The sequence below is a fragment of the Betta splendens genome, chromosome 3 (assembly GCF_900634795.4).
Source record: "Betta splendens chromosome 3, fBetSpl5.4, whole genome shotgun sequence".
Lineage (NCBI taxonomy): Eukaryota > Metazoa > Chordata > Actinopteri > Anabantiformes > Osphronemidae > Betta > Betta splendens.
The window spans coordinates 11134426-11161797 of NC_040883.2; the positions used below are offsets into that span (position 1 = coordinate 11134426).

Consider the following 27372-nt stretch of genomic DNA (forward strand, 5'->3'; position numbering starts at 1 on the left):
ATCTGACCACACACACACACACACACACACACACACACGCACACACACACACACACACACACACACACACACACACACACACACACACACACACACACACTTTTCTATAATCAGCTCTCACAAATATTCAGGAATCAAAATGATGATAAAAACCAGCACCTCAGGAGTAACTCTGCCTGAGAATAATGAAGCATTTTGGTAATACACCAGTCATTTTCACTTTTGATTACACTCTCAACTATTTTTGTCATTTTGCTCACAAGGTGTAAGAGAAAAAAGATTCAACAAAGATGGTAGATAAAAATGGGAAATTAGTAAGATTTATTTTGAACGTGGCTTATTAAAGATAAGAAGAAAGAACTGATTTATAAGTTAAAACATGCATTTTATTAAAGATTGGAAATAAATGCATTTTGCCAATATTTGTTTTTTTATTTTATTTGCTATAACCATGAACTCATTTCACATTTCATGACTAATTTATGCACAAACCAGACTACTACACAGTTATCCTGCCTTTTCTTGCCACTGTATAGTAAAAATGATCAAATATCGCCATCAAACAAGATATATTCAAATAATATTCAAATTGAAATCATTTAATAACATCCCAAACAGTCACAGTCCTCCCTGTTCCCTGCAGGCAGAGAAAGGCATCGGTGGCTGCTGGAGCAGAGAAACCGCTGGATCAACTCAACGCACTTTATTTTTCTTCACCGTCTTGTTGCAGTAATTATTTTATGGTTTTGTGTTTTTCTTTTTTTTAATGCAGTTGTTAATTTGATTGATGCCATTTAGTTGGAAGGTGGATAAAGGAATCCGCACGGAAAAGCTCTGCTCATCTGTCAGGCCGCTCTGACAACACAATCTCTCAGACCCCTCCCAGATCGTTCCCCAATTCCATTACCCAAGCAGTGATAAAATTTCCCAATGACACCCGGCACCACAGCATCTGCAAGAGGCGCGGGCAGAAACATAAATTCAATGCACCCGCGCTGTGTAGTGTCTAATTGCTAATTGTTTTAATATCACATTACAGCAGTGAGTGCTAACAGTGGAGGTTTGTGTGGGTGGAGGCAGGATCGAGTGGGGAGGAAGCAGAACAACAAAGGGATTTATCTGGAGTGATCCATGATATGAGACAAGCCAATCAGTGCCAAGCAGCAGTCCTTACGCGATGGATGTGATTAAATTAAACATACACTCAAAGTCTCATAAACCTTCATCGATCCCGGGGAATTTCACACTCGCAGCTCTCCGCAGAAACTTTGTCGCTGGACAGATTGAGCTGAAGGAAGAAACAAGCTGAGGCTAATTTTAGGTGAACAGACGATGTTTTTTTTTTTAAACTGCGCTTTAGAGATTTTTATAGAAATGACGCGTTGTTCCTCAGCTGTTAGAGTTCATCCCGTGGTTCTGGGTCAGGTTCTGTGACCGACCAGTTAATGAATCCATCAAGTCAAGTTTGTGGAAATTTTTGGCCAACTTACTGTAAATCTGTAGGTTGAGTCTTCCAGACGTTTTCATTCTGTCATTGCTGGTTGAAGAATTCCAAACTATAAATGAGAAGCTTTTTGAATCCAGTCTGTTCTGAACTTGGTCTTTGTAAAAAAAAATCTGCTTTTACTTCAGTAGGAGTAAACTCACTTTATTACCTTATTTCCTTGAACCAGGCCTTCGGGCTTAAATAAACCTTGCCGCTTCCACAAGGGTCGATTTACAGCAGCGAGCGTGAGTGTGTTGCTTTCTGGCTCCGAGTCCACATCAAGACTTTCGATTTCCTGTTGCGGCGGGTGAAGCTCCCGCTCTGTGTCTCTCACATCACGACCCTCACCAGCTTCTCGGGGAGCAGCAACCTTCGCATTTTTCCTAAACCTGGATTTGAGGCTAAAAGAGCAGAGGAAGGTATTTTCACACTCGGAGTGAAGGGAAGCTGTGAATACGAGTATGCAGTTTATGAGGTGTTTGTGGTTTTGCTAATTACTTTGTTGGTGTTGGTGTGTTGTGTTATTGGTGAAGTTCAGTGATTTGAGGAATTTCCTTATAGTCGTCTGGGAAACCTTGGTAAAACATCACTAACTGAATTGAATTCTGGAACAATTTCACCTCATGTTGTGATTGTCCTCAGTTGTTATTCATCATCATCTCTCTGGAACCTGGCATTAATGCGCACAGTCTCTTCAGCCCGGGATCGGCCGTCGCTCCGTCGTCGGCCGCTGAGGCACCATCGGACTAGTCAATTTGGGAGAATGCATTTTTAATGTTACCTTGGAAACTAAACGACTGGCCCAAAAGCAAGCGCGCATTTCTACCTGCTGCTTTGACCTGCTCCGTACTTGCTGCCATCTCCGGCGCCGTTGCTCGCTCTCTTCACACAGCTCCATGTTGCTATGTGAGTGTTCAGTCAGTGGGGAGCGAGAGGCTGCTTTTTATCCACTAATGGAGAACACCTAACAACCTTTTACTTTCAGGTAGGAGTGAGGACAGTGGGGAAGAGAAGTTCCTGTTATTCAGAGTGCTTTGCTGCGGAATAGAATAAAGAACAAGCTGTCCTTGTTTCTATTACTATTTAAAGCCACATTAAATATATACTAACATTCATATTAATAAAGGTCACACAAATATGTAGAGCTACTAGACTGTAACATTAGCTGCGCTAAAGCTTTAGCTCCACACGTGAGGCTATAGCGACCTGCAGAGACTCAGCTTGTACAGATGTGGAGAACAGAAATGCACGAGTTGACGAGTGGGACACCAGCATGCAGCCGTTACCTCAGATCTATCCGCATAAACAAAGGCAAATAGAAATTAATTAGGCGAATGTTGTTGACTCGCTAAAACCACTGGGCCAGACAAGCTCATGTTCCTCTGCAGTATTTCCTTTCTGCGTTGTGTTTGGGATTGTGTTGTTTGTGTGTTAGGGTTAACCACACGCTGACGCAACCATTTGGTACTGAACCACTGTCATCCTCATGCTGGTGCTTCCTCAGGGAACCGTGAATGTTAGCGTATGACTTGGTGCCCAGTTGTTAACTTGATATATATAATATAACATAACTTATGATGGTGCACATCTCAAATTCGTAGGATGTATCCTCAGGGGCCCTTGAATATCTGTAGCCAATGCAGTTCATCTACAAGTCGAGACCTTTCAGGCTGAACCCCCACACGACAACCTCTGCTGCTCTCAGCAGTCTTAGAATCAGTAGGGTTCAGACTCTTGGGACCCTGAATCATTTGTTCAAAAGGCCTGACTGACACACAGCAGCGTCGCACACTAATAACCCTAGAGCTAAATAATAATATGTTGGATGTATTATTGTGTGTGTTGACACATCCACTCCTCGGCTTTGTTAAAGGTGTCCAGCTTTTCACTGGTTCTTAACTTAATGCGTCTTCTCACTTAGCTGTGCAGGTCAACGCAGGAACCAGAGGCTAAAGCTAAAAACAGCACGCGTTGTTACTCGATGGGAAACGTGTTATTTAGTCGTGTTATTTAGACAGAGGACACGCTTCAGGCCTCAATTAAAGCATAAACATGAACATTTTATGTCTTTGTCACCAGTGTTTCATGATTGTTGTTCGGGTGGAGTTATTTTAAGCATTTGCTTAGTTTTTGGTGGATCATCTTTATAAACTGTAGGTGTTAAATTGATTTCATTACACATAATATCCTTTAATTAGGACACATGAAGGTTTGTGGAAACATTCTAGATGAAGAAACAAAAATCTATTCTTCCCAAAATACTGTTGCTAGAGTAAGCTAAGGAAATTCATGAACTACTGTACATTCATGCTGTCTGTGAGGGCTGGGGTCTGGTCTGAAGTCGGGGGCAAACCTCTGAAGCCCTGATGCGGGGGCTTCCATCTCTTTACAGCCAGCGCAGCAAAGCGAGGCCACCGAGCCGCTCGTTCTCCTCCCGCATGCATATTTCACACGCTCGTTCTTCAAAGTCACATCTAATATAAAGACCTGCTTCCTGCCTCCCATAAAATAAACACAGCCATCACGCATGAGTGATTTTCCCCACGCTCACTAATTGTTTATTGTTTAAGTCAAGTGGGCGCAAGTGTTGTTGGAAGGTATCTCTGTGCATCTCTGTGCATCTCTGTGTGCGGTGTGTAATTCACCCAGCAGCAGACAAAGGCTTCTGGCAGAATGTGTTCGTGGGCCCGGCGGTCGCCGCATCATTTACAGGTCACACAGGGAAGAGAGAGACTATTACAGTAGACAACATCTCATTCAGAGGGAGAGCGGCTCCCTCCGGGTTCAGCTCTCGTCTCTGTGCTGCTAATTGGAGGAAAAAGATGTCTCACTGTGATTGCTATTGGAAATGCAGACTCTTAGTCGATTCTCATCACTCTCCCATAGCTGATCAACGCCTCAGTTGGATGGTCTCATCTGATGCGTGCTTATGTGTCGTAGCTCTCAATTAACACATGCTAGCGACAGTCTCCTGGGTGGTTTCAGATGAGTTGTGTTCAGTTTTGTCTCTTCCCTTGTTCGTCTCCACTTATCTGTTTCAGCTGCCGGTTTGTTTGGTTCGAATATGCGGTTAAACAGCTTTGATCCGGAGGGTTTTCTTCTTGTTCAAGTATAGATTTGTGTTAAAACCCTTGTCCTAATTTCATGCACATGCCCTAATTCGGGCACCAGAACAAAATTCATTTTACAAAATCAAGGTTAAGAGTAAATGGACATAGAGAGTTAGGATTCATGATCTTCAGAGGATGAGCCTGACATTCATGCAGTGGGGACACTGTGGTTTTGAAGTGGTAAACCATCCGTTTCAAGCTGACATTCAACACTCGTGGTGCAAGAACACACAGTCAGGCACTTCACAGTGTAAGATTTAAGGCCTTGACGAAGACAAAACCCTAATAAATCGGTGTTTAACAGACAGCCAGACTCAGGGTGGGCGGCCACCTGCCTGGACCGATGAGGGTGAGAGGATGGAGATCAGACCTGTTCAAAGACCTTCCTTCCTTTGATTGAAGTAAGTCTGCTTGTGTCTGAGTTTCGAGTCCAATGCGACCGTCGACGAGTCAAAATCCTGTGAAAGTCGGGGCTCGTTCCCACAGAACCTGCCCACTGGAAACTTAATGAGCCCGACTCCCGGGGCGAGATTAAAAAACTCATTTGGAGCTCCAGTCTGCGGAAGTGTGACAACTCCGAGGTTACATTATTAACTGGACGCGGTGAGATTAAACGCAGTGTCTCTAACCTGCCAAGCGACTAGTCTGTCAGATCTGCTCAACCAACACCTGAGATGATTAATGGGGAACTTTTAGCCGGTGTAACCAAGCTGAGGAGACGCGTTTGATCGAAGCAGGCGTAAAATGAAAATTCATCCTGCCTCTCTCTGCACCGGTGTCAATTACACACGGGCTCAGAATTTGAATTCCCATTATTTCCTGAGAAAGCAGCCGCTCGGTGGAAGACATTGACGCCTAACCCGGGTCCTGGGCGAAGCGCCAGCTCCAGCGCAGGCTATCTGGGAGATAACCCACCTCTTTGGGAGGTAATTGACTGTGTGGATGACAATCGCAAGGATGCCATTGACTTGACTACCATCAATAGAGGCATTTTGCGGAAAGTATGTCTCCACTAGTAACCACACACACTCGGGCGCACGCTGAGGCCGATGACTGCACATCTAAGAGATGGGAATGCGGAGACCTAGACAGACTCTTTGTGGCAAATCATTATTTATTAAAGCCCGAGTCTGATTCACACTCAGCATTTGATGTACGAGCATTTGATGGCTTCTCGGGCTGCGGCCGAGTTGATACAGCGCGCGGTTTATCGGCGAGGTCAGAAGACGAGGAGCGGCTCGTCTCCCCCGCTGATGCCTTTTCTGGCCGCATTCCGCTTCGTGGACGCTGTGCCCTTTGCTCAGCTTATCTGGGGATCTGCGGGCTGACTGGTCGGGCTTGTGCGTGAGTGACTGTGTGCACGGATGGAAGAACGCATGGCCAATCAGAGGAATCGCCCCCTCCTCGCTTCTCATGCTCCATGCGTTACTGTGGAGGCTGCAGAGAGCTCACCCTCAACGTGCCACAGAGCAGGGATTATCCCCACGGGGGCCGCCCTCTCCAATTTGCTGCCTCTTCTCCTCCCCCCCCGCCCCGCCCGCAGGGCCTGCGTCGGGATGGCGGGCGTCTGAATGCACCCGTAATTGAAAGGCGGTGGGGAGTGTCGACTGCTTGTTTGTTGCGAGCGAACAAGGGCAGATTGAGAGGGCGTCGGGGAAAAAAGCCCAGGGGTGAGGGAGCAGGGGGGAGACGGGTGACGGCTCGGAGGCTGGAGCCGTTGGTGGTGGTTTCTCAACAAAGTAGACAAGATTAAAATGCGAGCGCCGCCTGGTAGAGGTCCCCTCACTCTGAACCCCCCACGCTGCAAACGGGGGAAACTCAAAGAATGACTGCAGTTTGTTTGTGCACAGTAGAAGTTTACAGTAAATGATGAGCGCTGAGTCGTGGTTTGAAGGTTTAGTCTGAGGCTGGAGGCACGTTGGATGGGAGCGACTGCAGGATTATTCCAGCGGCGTCGGCGTTTGATGCCGACGGCGTAACCTGAGGGTTGGAATGAAGACGGCGGCGCCGGGACCACGTTTGGACTCGACCTCTGCTCATTCTGACAGTGAAGAGAGAAAGAGAAAAAGGCCTTGGTGTGAACGGTCTCCAGCCGCAGAAGAGAAGAAGAAACAACGAGGGCTGAATCAACATTAGCACAAAGGTATTTGTCCTAATGTCTCCTTCCTCCAACCATCAGCTCCATCCACGAGGCTCCTCACAAAAAAAAAAACCACAAAACGACTCGGAAATCAGTCCTTGAACGAACAAACAGCGACTTGGAAGGAAATAAAACATCTGATCCTTCCGCTGTGTGTTTGGAGCAATTGGAGCTGGCAAATTAGCTCCTGCTAATAAAAACCCAAATGTGGAGAGAATAAGGAGAGAGAGGCATTAAAGCTGGTCTTATACCACTGCTGCAGTAATGATAGTGTTTGCCTGTGGCCAAACACACACAGAGACTTGTGTGTTAGCAGCAAAGAGAGGATAATAGCACAGAGAATTATTAGAGCGAGCCCAGCAGTCTGTGTTGAGTCAATTCTTTAGCCTTATTATACGCTGCGGGGACGGGGAAGGTGGGAGACAGATTTAAACAAGTAATGCTGCATTACGCGCATTAAAGGGTGACAGTAATTACTTAGAGCACTCAAACGGAGGCATTAGACGGCGAAACACAAGCCGGGCTCCCACTTCCTAGCTTTGCCTCCTTCCCTCCCGACCGGTGCCCGTCCTTCCTCCTCCCGTCCGTCGTCGGCCTCTTCCCTCTCCTCCTTATCAAGGCGGCGGCGCCTGCCTGGGTAATGAGGATCAGTGTTGTTTTAAACATGAAACGGTGAGGGGGGCCCGGGGGTCCGGAATCAATAAGAGCCATTACCTCTGGTCTCTAATGATGCTGCCCCCCCCTCCCACTCCTGTGAGCACAACACCCCTTGTCTCAGCCCATTCCTATCCACTATTCGATATCGGATGGGAGGAGGTTATGAATTATCGAATCCCAAGGGCGATGTGCCTCGCCGCCAATTACCCGGTGAAAAATGACCCTTTCTTGGACGCCTGTGTGTGTGTGTGTGTGTGTGTGTGTGTGTGTATTGGACGCCGCCCAGCTGGTATCACACTACCAGTGACAGTTATGCCTGTCACTCTGTCGCACACACACACACACACACACACACACACACACACACACACACACACACACACACACACACACACACACACACACACACACACACACACACACGCGCTTCGTAGATGCATCAAGTCAACGTCTGGGTCCAGGATTTAGTTTTTATTACTATTAAGCAGAAAGGGAGGGAACGCTTGCAGACCTGTAGGAGGCGTCTGAGGATCAGACTCCCATCGTGCTCCGTCCTCGGTTCACAGGTTCTGGTCCCTGTCAATCAAACCTGGGGTGATATTCTGTTTGTGTGCCGCTCTGGGAGACACGTCTTAACTTCTCTTAGCTGCAACAGAGCCGCATCAAGTTTAACTTTACATTAAATCTACTGAGGTTTGTGATATGAAAGTGTTTATTGGTTGGATCTTGTTCCGTATCAATCAGTTCATTACCAGCATCCTTGGTTTTCACTTACAGTCTCAGTGGTTTGATACTATTTGCCTTTGTGTGTGTAACTTGATACAACTCACAGCTGATGGTTTCTGTGCTTTGTAAATATCCTGTCGTGGTTGGGAACGCGATATTGGTACTGTAGATTCTACTTCCAACCAAAGGGTGGATCTCTGTTTTTTCTCCTAGTATGTTTTATTTATTATCAACGCTGCCGACAATCTGTCGTTTACGTTGTTGTGAGAGAGCCACACACACACACACACACACACACAGATAATAAAATCATCTCTGGCCTCGAGTGTATCTTTTCTGTCCATTTAGCTGTTTCTTTGCGGGGAAGTGCTTGGTGCTGATATACGGCACTTTGAGCTGCGATTGAATTACACTGATGGGAACATCAATTACTGAGCGTGGTACCAGGATCGTTTTTTTACGCAGGCACCTCTGATCACATTAAGCTGTGCAGCGCTCTGATGATACGCCAAAATAAGAGTCTGGACCAGAGATACGGTTCAGCTGCAGACAGTTTTACTCAGCCGCTCCAGAAGCGTTGACTCGTGTTCGTGTGCGGCAGCGGTGGAGCTTCTTGTGTGGCTGCGCGTCGGACTCTGGGAACAGTTGTGGTGAAGATGAAGGCGAGCCGCCCGATCTGTCCCGTCTCTGCGTCCCTGCTGCGAAGCCTCGGGTTCCGTTTCGACTCAGTCCACGGACCGCGGCTCTCCCCGTGCTCGGGCGCCTTTAAATGCTGCCCGGCGAGCTCCAGGGAGGGTGCGGGGACGCAGCCGACCGCTCCAGCGGCTCCAGGAGGAGCCCTGCTGCTTCCCGACGCCGGCTAATAGGACGGCGGCGCTCCAGATACCACGCGGCCACGCTACAGCGCCTGCGCCTGGCACGCGCTCCCTGCTCTGAGTCCAGCTAAACGGCCTCCCTGCTCCGCTGCACCAGCAGATCCGTGCTCCTCTAAACCCAACGGCGCCGAGCGGATGAAGTCACCATTAAAGCAAAATACTTTGAATTATCTGCCATCACTTGAAATGAAAGCGTTAGATTGAGGCGTCAGAGCTCTGTCTCACTTCATCTCAGCCTTGAGGTGATTTCTTGCCGTTGCGTGACCTCGGCAGGTTGCGGTGACCTGCGATTGTGACGTCTGAGCAACACAGGCGCCTGATTAGAACCAGAACAACAGCAGGACAATAACTGGGTCACAATGAGAATAACCCAAGACAATAACCCAAAATAACCCAGCTCAGAAAAAATGCAGTGTTTGGTTCCGTCCTTCATTAACACGACATCAGCTGCAGCCTCTTGGCCCATGCAGGGATCCTGTCCTTGTCACAGCGTCACCAGGCAGCAGTGAGTCTGCGCAGCCGCTCAGTGGAGGCGAAACAGTCGGTTTGGCAACTGTCATTGTGTGTGTTCACTTCTTTGTTGGCTCGCGACACCCACTGCAATTATTGCCTGTCTCAGAAGCCTCCTGCGATTCTTTGAGGAGACGCGGTTTCATGTAGCGGGGCGACTGTATGTGTGTGTGTGTGTGTGTGTGGCTTCCACCCAAGGTTGTTCCTACAACATGTTTCTTTTGAGATTCACTGCCTTAAGCAGCGATGATGTGCTCTGAGCTACACTTGCCAAGGCGGCTGGCTGCAGCCCAAACGAGGAGCGAAAAGGGAAGCGAGGAAAGAAAACGACGGCTGCTCGAGCCAGATCCCATGATTTTGTTTACTTTCAATAAAAGTTTTATCTGAACTGACTGATAAGTAATTATGTTCTGATTCAGATGAAGGGCTGAAGCTGCGGTGGCTTTGTTGAAGTGTGACCATTAATCTGCATCTACTCTTAAACGCTTTGTTCCCACTGATCATAATTATGATGAAGCTTCACGATCAAACTAACTTACGCACCAGTCGTTTCTTCAGACGGCGCCGACATCAAATACATCTGAATCTGCAGTTTCAGATTCCTGGACGCCTGGAGGAGCCACATCCGAGCTTCACGGTGTCACTGGTGCAATGACGGAGCGGAGATGATCTGGATGTTTCAGACCCACAATCTGGACAAGTCGCAGAAAGAGAATTCTGCTCTCGCTGGATCCACTCATCCTGGAGCCGGACGGCAGCAGAACTTTGTGTCTCACTGAGTGTGTGTGTGTGTGTGTGTGTGTGTGTGTGTGTGAGGGCACTCAGTCACACGTACTAATTAAGTTCCAGAAAATGAATCATTTACAGATAAGAGCGAACGGTTAGTGGCTGCAGGCGATGATGATTTATATGTGGAATTAGAAGGCGGCAGCATCAGGCTGCTCGTCCATTAGGTGTCACAACAATAAAAACGGAATAGGACGAAATGAAAAACTCTGTTACGATCTCGCTGCTGTAATGCAACACGCACACACACTTTTGTGTGTGGGATGATAATAGCATCAGGAGCTGATTACGTGGTAAAACACATGAGCTACAAGGACTTCTGTCTTATGCAACATGGACATTCACACGTACTCTACTCACTCTATCTCACTACTGTAAACACACAGGAACATAAACCAGATTTTCAGCTGCAGCTGCAGCTGATAGTATAGAAGTAAACTAACTGATAGACTGTAAACAAATAATGTGCTCCTTTACGCACACACACACACACACACACACACACACACACACACACACACACACACACACACACACACACACACACACACACACACACACACACACACACACCACCTTGAGTGCTGCTTAACGCGGTTAAAAACAACAGTAGCTGTCAGCCCGAGGATCAGTAAACACATCGTTGGTTCTCACAGATTCCTGCAACTAATTAAGCACAAAGTTAAAATTGCGACACACACACACCGAGCACTGTATTAAATGTAGTCTAAGTCAAATAATTCTCATTCATAGATTTGCCAGCAACAACAATAATCAATACCGTTCATGACACTTCATGACAACAGATTCAGAAGAAGTATAATGGAACACAATAAAATACAACAGAACTTAGATAAATAAGATAAAGAAGGACAATGGTTGCATCAACCATCGAAGAGTGTTGGAAGCCTGAACAGGTGAGTTCTGAGCTGAAGTGATGATGGAAGGAACTGTAAGCGCCCTTACAGTTTACAGAGTTGATAGTGAGGCCATGAGTCGTTCACGAAGAGGCGTCAATTCTTCCAGAAGCCACCGGCTCTGAGCTGAAACACGCCCCCGCGTGGCCGCGGGGAGAAGTGAAAGCTGCTCCCGACTACAGAAGAGATAAGGCGGGGAGGATGCGGTGTCGTGCGGGCTACGAGCCGTGTGTGTGCGCGCGCACGCGCCAGGACTGCACCGCAGTCACTTTGCCGTTGCTGTCATAAATAATTGGCCCGTGGGGAGGGGCCGGGGTGGGGGCGGCGTGAGGGGCTCCTCCATCAGGCCAAAAACTTTCGGGGCGCCTTTCAGCTCTAATTGGCAGCGGCGACCGTCGGCACCGAACTCCACCCACCGAAAGCACGGAACCACCGCTGACCCCTCGGCTCTGGAAGGCAGAAAGGTGCAGAAGCTATTTCACAGTCAACGGCAGGCAGTTCTGTTCCTCTGACAACCTGTTCAGTGCGGAGCCGCGAGGCGCGAGCGCATCTATGTGTAAGCCTCTGTCCTCCTCCCACCCTCCTCCTCCCTCTCTCCATCCCTCTCTCTCCTCGCAGACAGGGGCGGTCGTTCTCAGTCTGTGCACATATTCCACTTGGCCAGCATCTCCCGGAGTCCACAGACGGAGACACAGCGCTGATTGAAGGAGCGGAGGGGAGCTCATTGTCAGAGCGCATGATTGCGTTAGAGGGGCTTCACCAGCGTGTCACCGGTCAGCGGCGAAGCCGTCTCCGCCGCAGCCCCGAAGCGTCCGCAGATCAGAGGAGGCTGCGCGTGCAGGATTCTGAAAAGGGCAAGTTTTTCAAAGGAAAAGTGCGTTTGTTGCCATCTTTTGGGAAACGGACTCCGTGGAATCGAGCGTTCGCCTCTCCGTGCGTAAAAAAAAAAAGTTGAACACACCCTGGAGATTATTTGAGAGGTTTTGGGAGCTCGGCAAACTCCACGCAACACTCTGCGGGAATTGTAAAGCTCGCAACGGACGCACTCTGGGGGAGAATATATAACTTTTCCACGCATCCGGTGGAGAGGCTGGTGTGACGGCGAGCGCAGCGGAGGAATCCTCTCCGCTCACCCGGGAGGAGCGCGCGCAGCGCCGGGTAACTGGCCCACAGGACGGCCCCTAGGAGACAAGGTATTATTTAAATATTATTTAAATATTGTCTTTTCACCTTGTAAAATACAGACGGCGTCCCACTTTCATCTACGTGAAGACCATTTAGCCTTTTTGAATTTGCGTCATTATTATCTCTTTTCCAAACTCCTCCGCGTCAGTGGCGCAACACACGTGCAGTCTGATGTTTTTTTTTTTTTACTCGCGCGCGTCTTACAGCCTTATAAAAGTTTGACCAGGGCGCGCCGTGTAATGCAGCCCGCCAGCGACGCCTCCGCCTCAGCGCCAGCGTCCACACACACGCGTGACGAGCAGAACGGATGCAGGAAAATCCCGTCGATCCACCAGGTCCAGGTCCAAATCCAAGCGCAGTCCACAAATATCAACACAACAAAGTAGTTTCCACCGTGTACGCCGCGGGTCGCACGCCCTTCGCCGCGGGAGCGCGAGGAATCATTCCGCGCAGCCTGCGCGTGGGTGTTCCACGTCCGGGTGCTCGACCCCCCACTTGTTGTAGCTCATCCATCGAACAAGGCGGCGTAATCCTCGCCCCGACGCACCTGCCCGCGTGCAGGCGCCGAGCGGAAGTTCAGTCACGGCGAACGGCGGACAATCCTGTCAATCTGCAATTCCCCGACACGCAGCCACGCTTGTAAACCTCCCGTAATCCACGGGCCGGGATTGAATTAACCGGCCTTTGGCTTGAATGAAACGGTGCGCGCTGTGCAGCCGCGACTAAATTGCTCTGTAATATTATTTGCGCGGTTTATGGGGTTAGAAGAGACGGGGCTGAACACGAACAAACAAGTGAAAGTGGCTCCCGTGCCTCACCCGTGCCTCACCCCTGTCTCCCTCCTCTCCCCAGGTTATGACGGGACGGAGCTGAACATGGAGCTTTTCTGGATTTTGTTATTTTCTAGCGTCTCTCCTCTCGCCTGGGGCCAAGGAGTTTACGGTAGGAACGCGCTATTTAAAACAAACATCCCATAATTACACCGGCGCCGAGCCGGCTCCGTTACAGGGTTGTCTTAATGTGTTCAATTATTAGCCCATAATCCTAATTAAGAGCTTCTCAGAGCCGTTTTATTCGTGTCTCACCATGTCGCGCTAATAGGAAACGCTATAATAACTGGCGTTTAGACTACAGCGAGAATAGCTTTAGGGAGATCGACGGCAAATTAACTTGAAAGGGAGATTTTACTTCTAAGAAGTCACAGGAGGCGCCTGGGAAAACATCCAGCTATGAAGTGCTGGGCGAAGCCACCTACTGTAAATCCAGCCTAATGGGGTCCGTGAGCCCGGTGTGAATCAAATTAGTGACGCGCCCTCGTTGAGGCTCAGAGGAGAGGACCGGTCCCATCGCAGACGGACCGGTCCCGTCCTCAGGACCGGTCCCGTCATAAGCAGGATGCTGCAGATGGACCGGTCCCGTCCTCAGGACCGGTCCCATCGTCATCAGGACCGGTCCCATCATCAGCAGCATGCTGCAGACGGACCGGTCCCGTCCTCAGGACCGGTCCCGTCATAAGCAGGATGCTGCAGACGGACCGGTCCAGTCATCAGGACCAGTCCCGTCATCAGCAGGATGCTGCAGACGGACCGGTCCCGTCCTCAGGACCGGTCCCGTCATAAGCAGGATGCTGCAGACGGACCGGTCCAGTCATCAGGACCGGTCCCATCGTCATCAGGACCGGTCCCATCATCAGCAGCATGCTGCAGACGGACCGGTCCCCCCTGAAGCCGCCTCCCTGCACCACAGGAGCAAGAACCCGCGTCCTCCCCGTCCCCCCGGGGCGACGCGAACACAAACCGATCTGTCAGCTTTGATTCGCGTTCCCGCCTTGACGTCTGAAGCCGCGTGGCAGCCATTGCGACGGAGCGCTGTTTAGTCATAGGCGCGTGGAGTGCGGTTGTCAGAGGCAATCGTGCAGCCTGCCGTCACGCTGACAAATACTGACAATCTGTCATTGGCCCAGCAGAAACAGTGAGGCCACGCAGAAGCCTCCGCCTGCAGTCGAGCCCGCGTTTAACAGACCCCGAGCGCCGCTGCAGACACCTGGACGTCTCCGGCCTCCTCTGCTCTGGATCCGGAGGCCCGTGTCCTGGCGCCCTTGAGCGGCGGCGTCCTCGTTTACTTCCCCATCGTTCCGAGAGGCTCCCGGTCTCTGCAGCAGCAGCCTGTGTGTGGAGGAGTCCCAGCAGCTCCGTGGGACTCATTGCGCCGCTTCGCAGGAGGATCGCTCATAGGAGACAAATCCGTTCAGGAACGCGCACAATGGAGGTAAACAAGAGGAGGACGCGGGAGCGGGAGCCGGGCCAACGGGCCTGGCGCCGGGCCCGTCTGCATCGAAGCGCCCCTCGCTTTGGACTTGTTTAGCACTTCCTGCAGCCGACAGATGCGCCGCGGCGTCCGCCGGGAGCGCGGCTGACGGATGTCGGCCTCCTCTTCCTCCTCCTCCTCCTCCTCCTCCTGCTCTTTCTCCTCCTCCTCCTCTTCCTCCTCCTCCTCCTCCTCCTCCTCCTCCTCCTCTTCCTCCTCCTCCTCCTCCTTCTCCTGCTCTTCCTCCTCCTCCTGCTCTTCCTCCTCCTCCTCCTCCTCCTACTTCTCCTCCTCCTCCTGCTCTTTCTCCTCCTCCTCCTCCTCCTCTTCCTCCTCCTCCCCCTGCTCATACTCCTCCTCCTCCTCCTCCTCTTCCTCCTGCTCTTCCTCCTCCTCCTCCTCCTCCTGCTGCAACAGTTTGCTGGCTCAGCAGGGACCCGTGCATCAGCCGCTGTTTTTCTTGCAGAGCTGCACTATTGATTGCACTTCTGTGGATTTTGAGAGCCTGTCAAAAAGCGGGTAGCACCTGTCCTTCAAGCGGCGGCCGGACGCGCCGGTGGAGCAATGAATTATGGAGGTTTGTGTTATTTTAGTGGCCTCGCTGCTTTGGAGAATATGGTTATTAAATGCATCTCCCCCGTCCTCCTTCTACCGTGCGTGTGTATATAAATATATATGTACTGTGTGTATATACAGTATGTAGCGTGTAGTTTAATCTGGATGGACTGTAATCCCAGGCATTACAAGGATGATGTGGCACCAACACTCAAAATACTTGAGGATTAGCAGCAGTTCAAGACTTTTTGCAGGAAGTGAGTCTTCGTCTGAAGGCACCAAACGGACCAACGCCACGCTGACACCAGCCTCGCCGATCGGTCGACAGCGACACAAAGCGTCGTTATGAAACCTCATGACTTCCAACCGGCGAGCGTGGTTTCAGGTTCCGCCGGTCGCGGAACCAAACACAGCGCGCGAGGACGAGTGGGAAAGTTTAATGAGCCTAAATCGCTCCGAAATGCAAAAACGGCTTTGAAGCCGCCGCCGGAGGAAGCGCGAAACGTGCGCCGACCCAGAAAGACGTCCTTCCAGGTTCGAGCGGTCCGGCCGTTGAGCTCGGACGCCCCCGTCCTCGCATCAGCGCTTTGCGTTTGTGTTGCTCTCATGCTGCGTGTCGCCGGGTCTATTTGGGAGGCTGAATATTGCCCTTTTCTAATAAGCATGCATCATTTATGGGCGGCTCTGAGGCGGTGGAGGAGAAGACGGTAGGGGAGAGGAGATGGTGATAGGAAGAGACTCCAGCATTAAGCTGGAGATGATGATAATCTTCTACCTCCCACAATCTGACACCTACTGTCTTACTGACCTTTCCCTCCGTATTATGTTCAATTAAAGTGCCCTGAATGTAATCACGGCTGCTCAGACCGTCCAGATGAAAACTAGTGTTGATAGATAAACAGGTTGACAGATCTTTGGATCCTTCAGATCCCGGCTCATCGTTGCTGGTCGGTGTTGGTGCCGTTGGCCCGTTTCACCACCTTCCTCCTCCTCTGCCTCATTGGAACCTGCTCCCTCCTTCCTCCTCCTCCTCCTCCTCCTCCTCTTTGTCTCCTCGTCCCTCCCTCTCTTTGTGTGTCTCCACTCATCTCTGTCATTCCCTCAGATCCCTTCTGCTAAAAATTTTAGTGCACATGGAGCTTTAATTATCTCCTCTTGCTCCCGTTTTTCTCTGGTGTTAACTAGGTTCATTGTGTGGCTCTGTAGCCTCCGCTGCCTCGCGCTACGAGGGTCAAACCTTCAATGCACGCGCCTGCTTGTTTTGATGCTTACGCATCTAATTCTTTGTGTTTCCTGCCCTTGGTTCCCTTCTCTGCATCGCGACGATGACCAATAAAGGGACTTTACAAACCAAACGGAGCTAAACTCTCCTCTCCTCTGGATAATCTCCTCAGGCCTCAAACCTGGCAACATTTCTATTAACCTTCAGGTCAGCGGCAGTCAAAGGCCTGTGCCCGCGGTGATAAGTTCACAGCATCCTGGCTACCTGGGGCTGGTGCTAGCATAAAAGCGCTAAGATGACGCCCTGGGAGGTCTGAATTATCAGCGAGGTGAACGGTGTAGGAATACGTCTTATGTGAAACATACATGATTTTATCTGTTGGGACTAAAAGTGTGAGCTGTCTTCCTGCCTCAGGTTCAGAGAGGAGCACACGGGGCGAAGGAGTGTTTTTGAGCAGTGTGGAGTTTAATTTAAAGAGAAAGTCTGACATTTTGGCAAATATCCTCCCCCTCTGCTCGAGAGGTAGTCGAGAAAATGGAAACGGTCACATCTGTAAATACATTTGAGACACACGGAAACACATAACCTCATTTGCCGGAGCGTTTCTGGGCCAGTCGGGTCCTGGAGCCTGGTCCTGCTCCTCGCTGGCAAATTGTAAAGAGGCAATTTTCAATTTCACATCTCGCGGACGCCCGTCCGTTATCATCAGCGGCCTCCCTCCTGAGGGTCGCAGGTGCAGCCGACCCGGCTGTCAGGCAGCCAAAGGTCGGTACCGGCCGCCGCGCCACCAACTGATCCACAGCCGTCCCACATGTGTTCTGTGGGGAGAAAACCAAGTCTTCTCTACATCCTGTAAAAGCATCTCCATCCATCGGACTCTGTTTTTGAACCAGAGGCGTCGTCTCCTTTACAGGTCACACGTCTCAGTGCGTTTACCGTCAGCTCCGCTCGTAGGTCCTCACCTCAGCCTCACCTCCTCGCGTTTCTCAAACGGGCCCAGAGACACGCGTCTCTTTGCTGCTTCCTTCATCCTCCTGTCACTCTGTCAGACGTTATCAGGCACCTCTTACTGGCTCCATTCAGCAGGGTGTGTGTGTGTGTGTGTGTGTGTGTGTGTGTGTGTGTGTGTGTGTGTGTGTGTGTGTGTGCGTTTGTGCTTGCATGCGTGCGTGCGTGTGTGTGCTTTTGGCATAGCAGAGAACTGTAACTTACTGTAATGGAAGAACAGAACCGGGCTGGTCCACTTGGTTCTTTTTGTTTTAAGGCTGCTGAGAGCGAAGGGACGAAGCTGCTGTGTGCGTGTGTGTGTGTGTGTATGTGTTTGTTGCCGTGCGTGTGTGTTTGTTGCTGTGCGTGTGTGTGTGTGTGTGTGTGTGTGTGTGTGTGTGTGTGTGTGTGTGTGTGTGTGTTGAGGGAGGGAACATTTGGCGTCTAAGTTATTCATGAAGGCGACAGGATGGTTGTGAACAGTGGTGAGAACATGGCTTACATCAGAGACCGTCTGCCTCCTCCCTCTCCCTCTCTCTCTCTCTCTCTCTCTCTCTCCTCACTCTGTCACTCGCTCTCTGCTCTACCCTCCACTCCTTTATCGTGTTCACTCATTTATTCCTTCGGCATCGTTGTTTCTCAGAACTTCTCACATTTTCTTAGACTTTATTTGTAGTGCAATATTTTTAGCTCCGTGTTTTTGTTACTACTGAAGTTCGTAGTTTTGGATGTTGGAAAGTCTCAAATTCGAAGTTTTCAATCTCCACATAAAACATCGCGTGGACGAATCGTGTGTGACGTGATTCATCTGAACACGTTCACTTCATCCTGCGACGTGTTTCTAATTCCACGCAGACGAATGCGGCGGAGCAGTAAAACCCACGTACATGCGGCTGCTGATCGTTAGCTGCAGGGTGTTGCTTCATCGCACTGCGCTGCACTGTCGGCTCTTCGGCGGTTTCCACCTTGTCATCAGCTCGCTGAGCCGGTGTTTAGGTGTAAATCTCCTCGGGGAGCTCTGAAGTAGTTGCAATATTGTTGAGTCACGGCGAGCAAATGGTGGGTTTGAGGGAGCGTGCGGCGCGCGGCGCATGCACAACGACCCGCAGCGCAGTCACACATTGATCTGTCACTTCATAGTAAAGGCTCCGCTCCTCCCACATGACCCCCCCCCCCATCACACACACACACACACACACACAACAACACAGCCGCCGCTGCTCGTGTCCGACTGAACTTCCTGACAGCAGGACGGGATCAACGCTGGAAATCTATCTTCTGCTCTAACACACATCTGGCCTCAATAATTCAGCGGTGCGTGCCGCTCCGGGACCTCACCCTCACCCTCACCCTCTCAGACTTGCAAACACGCCCCCCCCCCCCGCCCTCCCCTTCTGCCCCTGCGTCCCGATGGCTTCGGTGAAGACGCTCTCGTCTCTTTCTCCGCTCATCCTAGGCCCGATCTGTCAGAAGCGTCCTTTGTGTCGCCTTTGCGGCCGTTCACCTGCCACCGGCCTCCGCGTCCTCATCCCTCGTCCTCCCTTTTCCCTCCCCCCGTCTTTGCTCGGCTTCAGCCTGTCAAGAACGATGTTTCCGTCATCTTCCTCGTTTCCCCTCATCCTCCCGCCTTGCTCTCGTCCTCTCTGCCTTTTCAGCAGTCCGTGGAGCTGCCTTTAACACGTCAAATAAAACGTAGCCCTGCTCTGCTTTACATCCTCCTCCCGGCCTAATTCTCCCCCTTCACCCAGACGCTCACACAAGCCTTGACTCCCATCATCACGTTTTTCTTCTCGCCTTCTGTCTCCGCTCCGTCCTTCCCTTCCCTTGCACTCGGTACCTCTCTCCTCCGAAGCCCTGTCATCTTCTCGCTATCATCCACTGATTCGCTGGAAAGCATCCACCTACCTCTCCACTTACTGTGTATATATATATATATACACACACTGTGCATATATATGAGGTAGTGCACACTGTCATTGGAAGCCGTGCAGGGCTGACGCCGTGCAGAGGACCAGGGAGACGTCCTGGATGAAAACAGGAGAGAGAGAGAGAGAGGGGGAGAGGGAGCATCAGGGGCCTGAGATGACATTTACTGTAACATTTGGTGGACGAGAAGGAAACGCGTCCGTCGTCAAAAAACAAACATGTCCAGTAGCTTCACACACTTCAGTCACACGTGGCTTCACTGTGTTTCACGTCCATCGGCTCGTTTATGTATCAGCAGCGGCGCCTCTCCATCTCAGGCATTAACGCCGCCGAGCAAAAGCGATGAGAAGTCATTGGATTTTGACAGACAGTCAATTAAATAACTTGGATCCAAGGGACACATGGGTGAGCAAGGCTTGTTTAAAAAAACACAGTGACACTGAAAAGGGCAGAGCAGCTGTAAGAAGAAAGAGTTCCCTGGAGACGGAGCCGCAGCACGAGCAGCCTCGGCTTCATTCACTTGGTAAAATGTCATCTGGGTCATTTCTCTGTTTTGTTAACGGCGTCTTATTGTCGACGACCAGAGACGAGTGGAGCTTTTTACGGCCAGACGTTGTGATGCTATTCCTGTGGCTCTGCTCAGGTTGTTGGATTAGTTCATTTGCACCATAGAAAAATATGAATGCATCCTAAAGCTGCGACTGTTGAGGCTCTACTGTACACACATTCATGTCCCACATCAGCACTTGCTTCTCTACACGGAGTCTTTTCCAAATGGCTTTTTTTGTGGTCGACCCTTTAAAACGGAAGAGCTCCAGCGCGTTCAGCCTCCATAGTCTCATCTTATCGCTTTGAATATTAAAGAGTCCATGCAGTCGGACAGAGGTTTGAGAGGTGCTGTTGGAGCCGTGTCGGAGCGGCGGGCGCTGCACAGACCTCAGGTCAGCGGGTTGTCGCCGGCCGCAGCAGGGCCGTTGGACCTCGGCTGCTCGCGGCCTGCTTGTGATGGGAACGCATCCCCTCTGGCTTCCATTATCTCACTGTTCCTCACCTTGCGAGACGATGAGTGAATGCAGCCGGGCCTCTCTCCCCTTTGTTTTTCCTCCGTCGTGATTACTCACAACAGGCCTCCGCTCCGCCACAGCTTTGCTTCTACCTGCGTTCTATTTTTCTATTCAAAGTCTTCATCCATTTCGACTTCATTCCTCATTCCTCCTTGTTTTTAATCTTTCTCCCTCGCCCTCTCTATTCTCGCCTGCAGCACCCCACAACGCAAACACAACCTGTTCTGGGGGAAAGTGAATTATTGAAGCCGCTGCTGCCATTCCCTCTGTGTAAAAGTGGGCTGCAGAGAAAGGAAGGAGGGAGCGGAGGGAGCACGGAGGCTGGATGAAAGAAGTGGAGAGGATGGATTTGAAAGGACAAAAGCTGGGTGCAAAGGTGCTCAGAATTCTAATTGTGTTCCCGCATTTGCACTCGGGAAAGCGGCTCCAAGCTGTGGTTCGTCCTCACGGAGGCGCGCGACGCTGAACATCGGCAAAGCTGAAAGTGTTTATGCTGCAGCAGCAGCGGCGTGTTTGTGGTGTCGGGGTCATGGACCAGGTTTCCTGAGTCTGTCGCTGCCTTCGCTCACCCGTCTCTCTGCGCTCGCTCTCTTCATCTCGCTCTCGAATTCAAGTCTGCACAATTCTTACAGTGTCTGCAAATATGTGCACAGTTCAGACCGGCTGTGTTGAAATGAATTGATTGTCTGTTATGGTGCTAATGTGAGTGTATTACACTCTGACTGGGAGCTCCGTGCCCTCAGTGGTGTCTGCAGGAATTTACCCCAGGCTCCGTCTTGTGCCTTAGCAATGAACCGGAGGGCGAAAAAAGTTCATCAAGGCTCTTCGGTGCGCGTCGCTGAGGATGATGGATGATGGATGAGAGGGTTTCCATCAAGTTGCCTTCCCCGTCTGGATCACGGGCTCAGACGGAGGGAGCGGCAGTGACAGAAGCAGCTGTTTGCGCCCAGTCGTTCCCGTCGATGCCCCCAATGTGAGCAATGAGAGAGAGAGAGAGAGAGAGAGAGAGAGAGAGAGAGAGAGAGAGAGAGAGAGAGAGAGAGAGAGAGAGAGAGAGAGAGAGAGAGAGAGAGAGAGAGAGAGAGAGAGACCGCGCTCGTCCAAACATCAGAAAGAAACAAGCGGCTGAAAATTGCACTGAACAAATGAAGCCAACTGTTGCTGCGGAGAACATACGGCGCAGTGTAAATAGATTAAAACGCTATTCCAGTAATTATTATAGCGTTGACATAGAGGAGGAGGTTGCGTGAGCTGATTACAGGCTGATTTCACCGCGCGGCCCGGGTGCGCGGCGCCTTTCAGGCAGACAAAGACGCTCTGATGTGGGCTTGAATCGCACTTCGGGCTTTAACATCGCAACTGCGACTCGCAAAAAAAAAAATCTCCTGCACATCTCATTTCCTCCATTCTCCTGTGCAGCAGGTACAGGCGCCGGATTCATTATTTAGAGCGTCCTCGGGAGCAAAGAGTGAGGAACATTCAAATGAGCTCCTCCTGCACAAACTGGAAGCATGCAGGGCTTTTGTCAACACGCTGCAGGAAGGCGGAGGCCGCGGAGTGAAATAATCGGCTGACGCGTGACGTCCGTTGTTCGGCCGCCTGCACACGTGGGGACGCGCAGGCGAGGATGCAGCTTCCTGATGGAATTAAAAGCGCGGAGCTGCTTTCATTTGATTTGTGAACGCGTGAAACTCCTGGAAGGCGATGTCAAAGGTCCCTGTGCTTTGGGAGGCGCCGCACCGGCGAGCGGCCGCGGGCGCCGGCGTTATTTCGGGCGACCGGACCGGACGATGCCTTGCTCGTAGGCGGCGGGAGCGTTGTAATTGGTGACTGGGGGATTTCATGCACTTTCATCTTCCCTTAAGACGTCTACTTCTCTAATTGCTGCTTTTTGTTGGCAGTGACGGCTTTGAATCCGTGCCCAAGAAAATATGTTTTTTATTGGTGCCAAATTGAATTGAAAATTGTTGATGTAATATAAATGCGCTTCACCGTGGTTTCGGCCTCCTGCCAGAGTGTTGATGAATGTGCTTTGGCTCGGCTTTAGAGCAGATACCCCCCTTCATGTACCTCAGGATCCCGGGTGCTTGTTGTCCTTGAGCGCCATGAGTCCTTTTCTGGGCTTAATGCGAGTCTTCAATGACGCCGGATCATTAGAAAACCCTCAACTTAACTGTTGCAGGACAGTTCAGAGTCACAGCTGCCGAATGGTTCTTCAGCGTCAAACCGAGACTCCGTTATTTGAAGAAGCACTTGGGCTGAAAACCTTCTCTAAATTAAAAGTGGACGCTCATGGAGAGATTGATGTTACATGACGTGATCAGATTATTATTGAGCTGCCAATCACGGAGGAGTCAGGGACTGTGTGTGTGTGTGTGTGTGTGTGTGTGTGTGTGTGTGTGTGTGTGTGTGTGTGTGTGGGCATCTGTTAATGAAGTCAATTGGGACAAGGCAGCTCTTCTCTGTTTGTGTTTGTTCTTTCACCTCCTCCTTCTGTTTGTGGCAGATGCCTCCTAGCGCTCGTTAATATCTGATCTCCTTTTAATGAACCGCTTCCATATTAAAGCTTCATCGTCATCGGTGGAAGCGCATGTCACCGCGTGGGCCACAGATCTCTACCTTCCCGTCCACCCGAGGGCAGAGGCAGCAGCGGGAGGAGCGGGAGGACCTGGAGGACCTGGAGGTTCGGGTGGAGGCCCTTGAAGCAATTAAGACGCTTCTGTGAAAGTTAAAGTCCTTTGTGCTTCGCTGAAAAGACAGGAACAAGTGACATTAAATTGGAGCCCTGGCTTTTAATGACAGAGGTCACGCAGCACAGTTAACGCCGTCGCCTCCGTTTGAGCCGCCGCCACCCGCCGCGCTCGCGCTTAATTGCCTTTGACGGCGGACGTCTCCGTCCTCTGAGGCGAACTGGGACGCGTGTAAAGCCGACCACTGGGGAGGAGCAGGGATGTCTTTACTCGGGGGAGGCAGCCATTATCAGGAGCTGCAGGAGGTGACAAGGTCGGGAGATGTGCTGTCGGCTCCACTGCTCTGAAATAAATGTGGGCACGCTCAACTTCTCCATCGCACCTCAGCTAATTACGGTGGTTGTTCATTTTTATCTGTTTCCATCTTCCTCCTTTTCAGTCTTTAAGTCTTTGCAGGAAACTGTTTCTCTGGTTTCAAACCTGTCTTCCATTCTCCATTTGCTCCTTTGCACTTACTAAGAGTTTGAGACATTAGTGTAAGTGGGAAAGAGGCGAGGTTTGATTTCATGGTCCTGAATCACAACCTTACTTCAGAGCTATTCACTTATGAGTGAGTGTAAAACAGAGAGGAAACATCCTGCTCCTTTAATATATTCTGGTTCCCTTTTTTGTCTGTCGCACATAAATACACACAATAATTCCCTTTTCTCGCTGACATTTGTGGCGCTTGGTGCTGATGCTATCGGACCGGTGGGGGCGGGACGGCGCCGCAATCCTGCAGCCTTTCTCTGGTGCAGGTGAAGCGACATAAAGGGCAACGTCTGACTCATCGGAAGACAATGTGTGAAAAGCGTCTCCTCCCGTCGTGTAGTTTGGACCTCGTCGGTCCGGATGTCCTCGCATCCGGCTCTGCTCTTCCAGGCCGGAGCCGCGGTAAATTATGGGATGGGATTGCAGCGCGAGGGTCCACGCGTTTACCTCACGCACGGGAACCACGCGCCTCACGTCGCCGGGCGCGAGCGGGCGGCTGCAGGTCGTAATAGCCTCGTTATTCATCAGCAGAGGCCGTGATGCAGAGGAACACGCGCTGCAGTTACAGTACAGTCACATGACGCTGACCTACATTCATCCCGGTCCCAACCCTGTCGCCGCACCTCAACCTCCGCTATTATTACGTGGACACCCTCCACCACAGAATCCAGCGCTGCATGAAGTGTATTAGACGCAGCTGAGAAGCTTTTGTCTGCCTGGGATCAGGGGAAATAACACAAGCAGGGCTCTCAGGGTGAGAGTAAGCCTGAGCTTTAATTAATCCGTTTGTCAGCTGAGTGATCTCTCTGTGTGAAAGTCATACGCCTCTTGTCTCTGCGACTTTGTTATTCACCAGTCTCGCTCGTCGCCGTGGCAACGCGGGCCGCTGCGGCGGCCGAGGGAGAACGTGGGAAGACAGGATGCCGAGTCTGATCCAGGCTCAACTTTGGACACTCTCACGTTGTTCTCCTCCATAATCGAGCTCTGTTTCTTTTCGGCACAATGGCACCGAGCTAAACATGCTGAGGTCATGCAGTCGCAGCTTGCTATGTTGCATTTCTGTCTTCCGTCGGGAGAAATTCGCATTTGTTGAACGTTTCTTCTGAGCAGCTGTAATGTGTTTTTTTCCTGCCAAAACAAGATTAAGCGGAATTAATACACTGAAAACATATTCAAATAGAAGTAAGACGTGCATTTTCTAAACAACTGTCCTGTGAGTATAGACGTAACCAACAAATTACAAATGACTTGTGTTAGGATCAGTGGATTTTTCCTGGGTGTAAATGATTTAGGTTTAAAACAAACGTCATGTTTTATTACGGTACAAAAGAAGAGACAGCAGCTTTTAAACTACATCTAATAACAAAGCTGCGTCCACTGGACCGAGACTTCACTGTGTCTACGTCTGTGCTGCTGATACATCAGCTCAGACCCGCTTGTCTCGAGTTCATGCAGTCGTTTAATAATGTTAAACCGCTTTGACCTTTGCTGATAGAGAGCAGACGTTATTTGCTCTGCTGTGGATGATCCCCCGTCGAGAAATGTAAACGGAGCGTTTAAGCGCTGGTACAAATCCAGGTCTGAAGCTCGTCTCGCCTCCGGTGACGAGTAACTGCAGCTCTTTACCTCCACAACCAGGCCACCGAACGCCCGATGTGCTCTTGAAGGAGCCTGATGCTTTTTCATTGTTGTCTTGACCTTATTCGATGCATAGGCAGCCGGAGCAGAGCAGCTCAGCTAATTAACGCTTCAAATGGGACTTAATCAGATGCCAAGTGCTCTAATAAAAATGAAAGTCATTGAGAAAAAGACAGAAAGGCTGGATCCAGGGGGAGAGAGGGTGTGTGTGTGTGCGTGTGTGTGTGTGTGTGCGTGCGTGTGTGCGTGCGTGCGTGCGTGTGTGTGTGTGATTTGGGGTTTAGGACAAGCCTCCGGTCACACACACCAGAGAACTAGTGTGGAAGAGTTCGAGTAACAAACACCAGACAAACACCAGGACCACAGAAAAAAATGCTGAACCAGCACTTCCCTCCACGACGTCCGTGCCTTCATCACACCTGCATCATTGTTTCCTTTATGTCTCCACACAATGTTCAGGTAGAAACTCTGAGCATCAAAGGAGAGTGGTCAAACGTAAATGGCCACATTGAGGCATAATGGCAGCTAATGGACGCTTGCTGCGGCTGTAAGCAGCACTCAGAGCTGCCTTTTATCCCATAAGTAATGAGCATTCAATGAGAGACAATGGCTCCGGCAAAGGCTGCGTCTTCCTGATGAACCGAGCCACAGAGAGAGAGACCCAGAGCCACTGAAAGCTCCAGGCAGGAGTGTGTGTGTGTGTGTGTGTGTGTGTGTGTGTGTGTGTGTGTGTGTGTGTGTGTGTGTGTGTGTGACAGGAACAGAGAGCATTAGCTCTGCTTCATGTTTCCTTCACGTCAGCCGTCGACTCCTCCTCCTTCTCTTCCTCCTCTTCCTCCTCCTCTTCCTCCTCTTCACCCCTCCCTCGCTGTAGCTTCGTTGCACCTGTTGTTCTCGCTCTCAGCCGCCAACGGTGCGGATTTACCGTCTCCGGCGGCTCCTCCGCGTCCTGCGAGTGCAGCATCTGCGACTAAATCTTCCCGCTTCCTCGGCTCACGCTCAACCTCGACGGCTGTCGCGTCGCAGCACAAACACAAACAGCCATTATTTACTCTGATTTATTAACGCGTGAAGTCTTTTAACATTTTTCGCTTACATCTATTTTCTAGGTAGGAACAATGGCAGAGCCGATTGTGAAGCGTTGCTGGGCCAAACAGACGCATGCACGCGTTCTTCCATTTTCAGGGGCTCAAAAGTATTTGGGCGGTTGAGCAGGTGCAGTCGATTTACTCATTACATCAAGCAAATGAACGTGGAGTCTGGAGAACTGAGCTGGCACCAACACGGAGGCCGTCAATAGGTTGCACATTAGGAGGTGGCAGAAACCAAATGTGACCAAATCAGCGTCGTCCTTCATTCTTCATCTCATGTATCTCAAGAATCTGCTACGTCTGTAAAACGTCTTACACACTCCGTCCATGATCCGTCCAGGTTGAACCTCCGCATCCTCATTGAACCTGCGTTTCTACTCTCCCTGAACTCGTGTGCTGCTTCCAGCAGAGCCGGTCCAGAACAAACACAGAGTCATCTGCATCACCTGTGCCTGCCACAACAGTTAGCCCGTCCCCGCGGGCCGAACCCTGCTGATGCAGGCCAGGCGGCGCCGCGGGAGCGCCGGCCGCGGCCATGCATCAGCGGCTGCAGGTGACGATGAGCCTATATGCAGCTGTGCATGCGCTGCTCTGGAAGCGGCTCAGGAACCGGGAGGCTGGAGGGCGTCGCGTCCAGCGGAGGGCAGCAAATTCCCCCCGAGGCGCTGCAGATTTAACAGAAGAAGAAGAAGGTAGAGGCGGACTCAAGGTGTTCCGCTCGGTGATGGACAGGTGAGAGCCGCGGCGATGAAAAGGCCTCGCTTTGAGTCTGCGTGAGTACGAGTGGCTGCAGGTGAACTCAGCGCTGCCTCAGATCCCTTTGGAATTTCATTACCTGTACTCGGCGCTTATCGATCCTGTTATATACACTGGGCCAAGCAGCTGCTGAATTATTCAGTCTGGTTAAATAGGGCTGCTCCATAATTCAGACGCGTGGCACAGTGTAATTAATATTGTAGAGATATGTGA

At 50.8% G+C, this 27372-nt stretch overlaps 1 protein-coding gene across 2 annotated transcripts in view; it reads left to right on the forward strand.

The window, feature by feature from the left end:
• Positions 1–11607: 11607 nt before the first annotated feature.
• Positions 11608–27372, forward strand: part of LOC114851733 (MAM domain-containing glycosylphosphatidylinositol anchor protein 1) — a 97964-nt gene continuing 82199 nt past the window's right edge. For both annotated transcript variants that reach the window (XM_029143362.3, XM_029143364.3), the window contains exons 1-2: positions 11608–12400; positions 13245–13334. In XM_029143362.3, the coding sequence (XP_028999195.1) occupies positions 13268–13334 (67 nt within the window). In that variant the 5' untranslated portion in view covers positions 11608–12400; positions 13245–13267. The remainder of the gene's footprint in view (positions 12401–13244; positions 13335–27372) is intronic.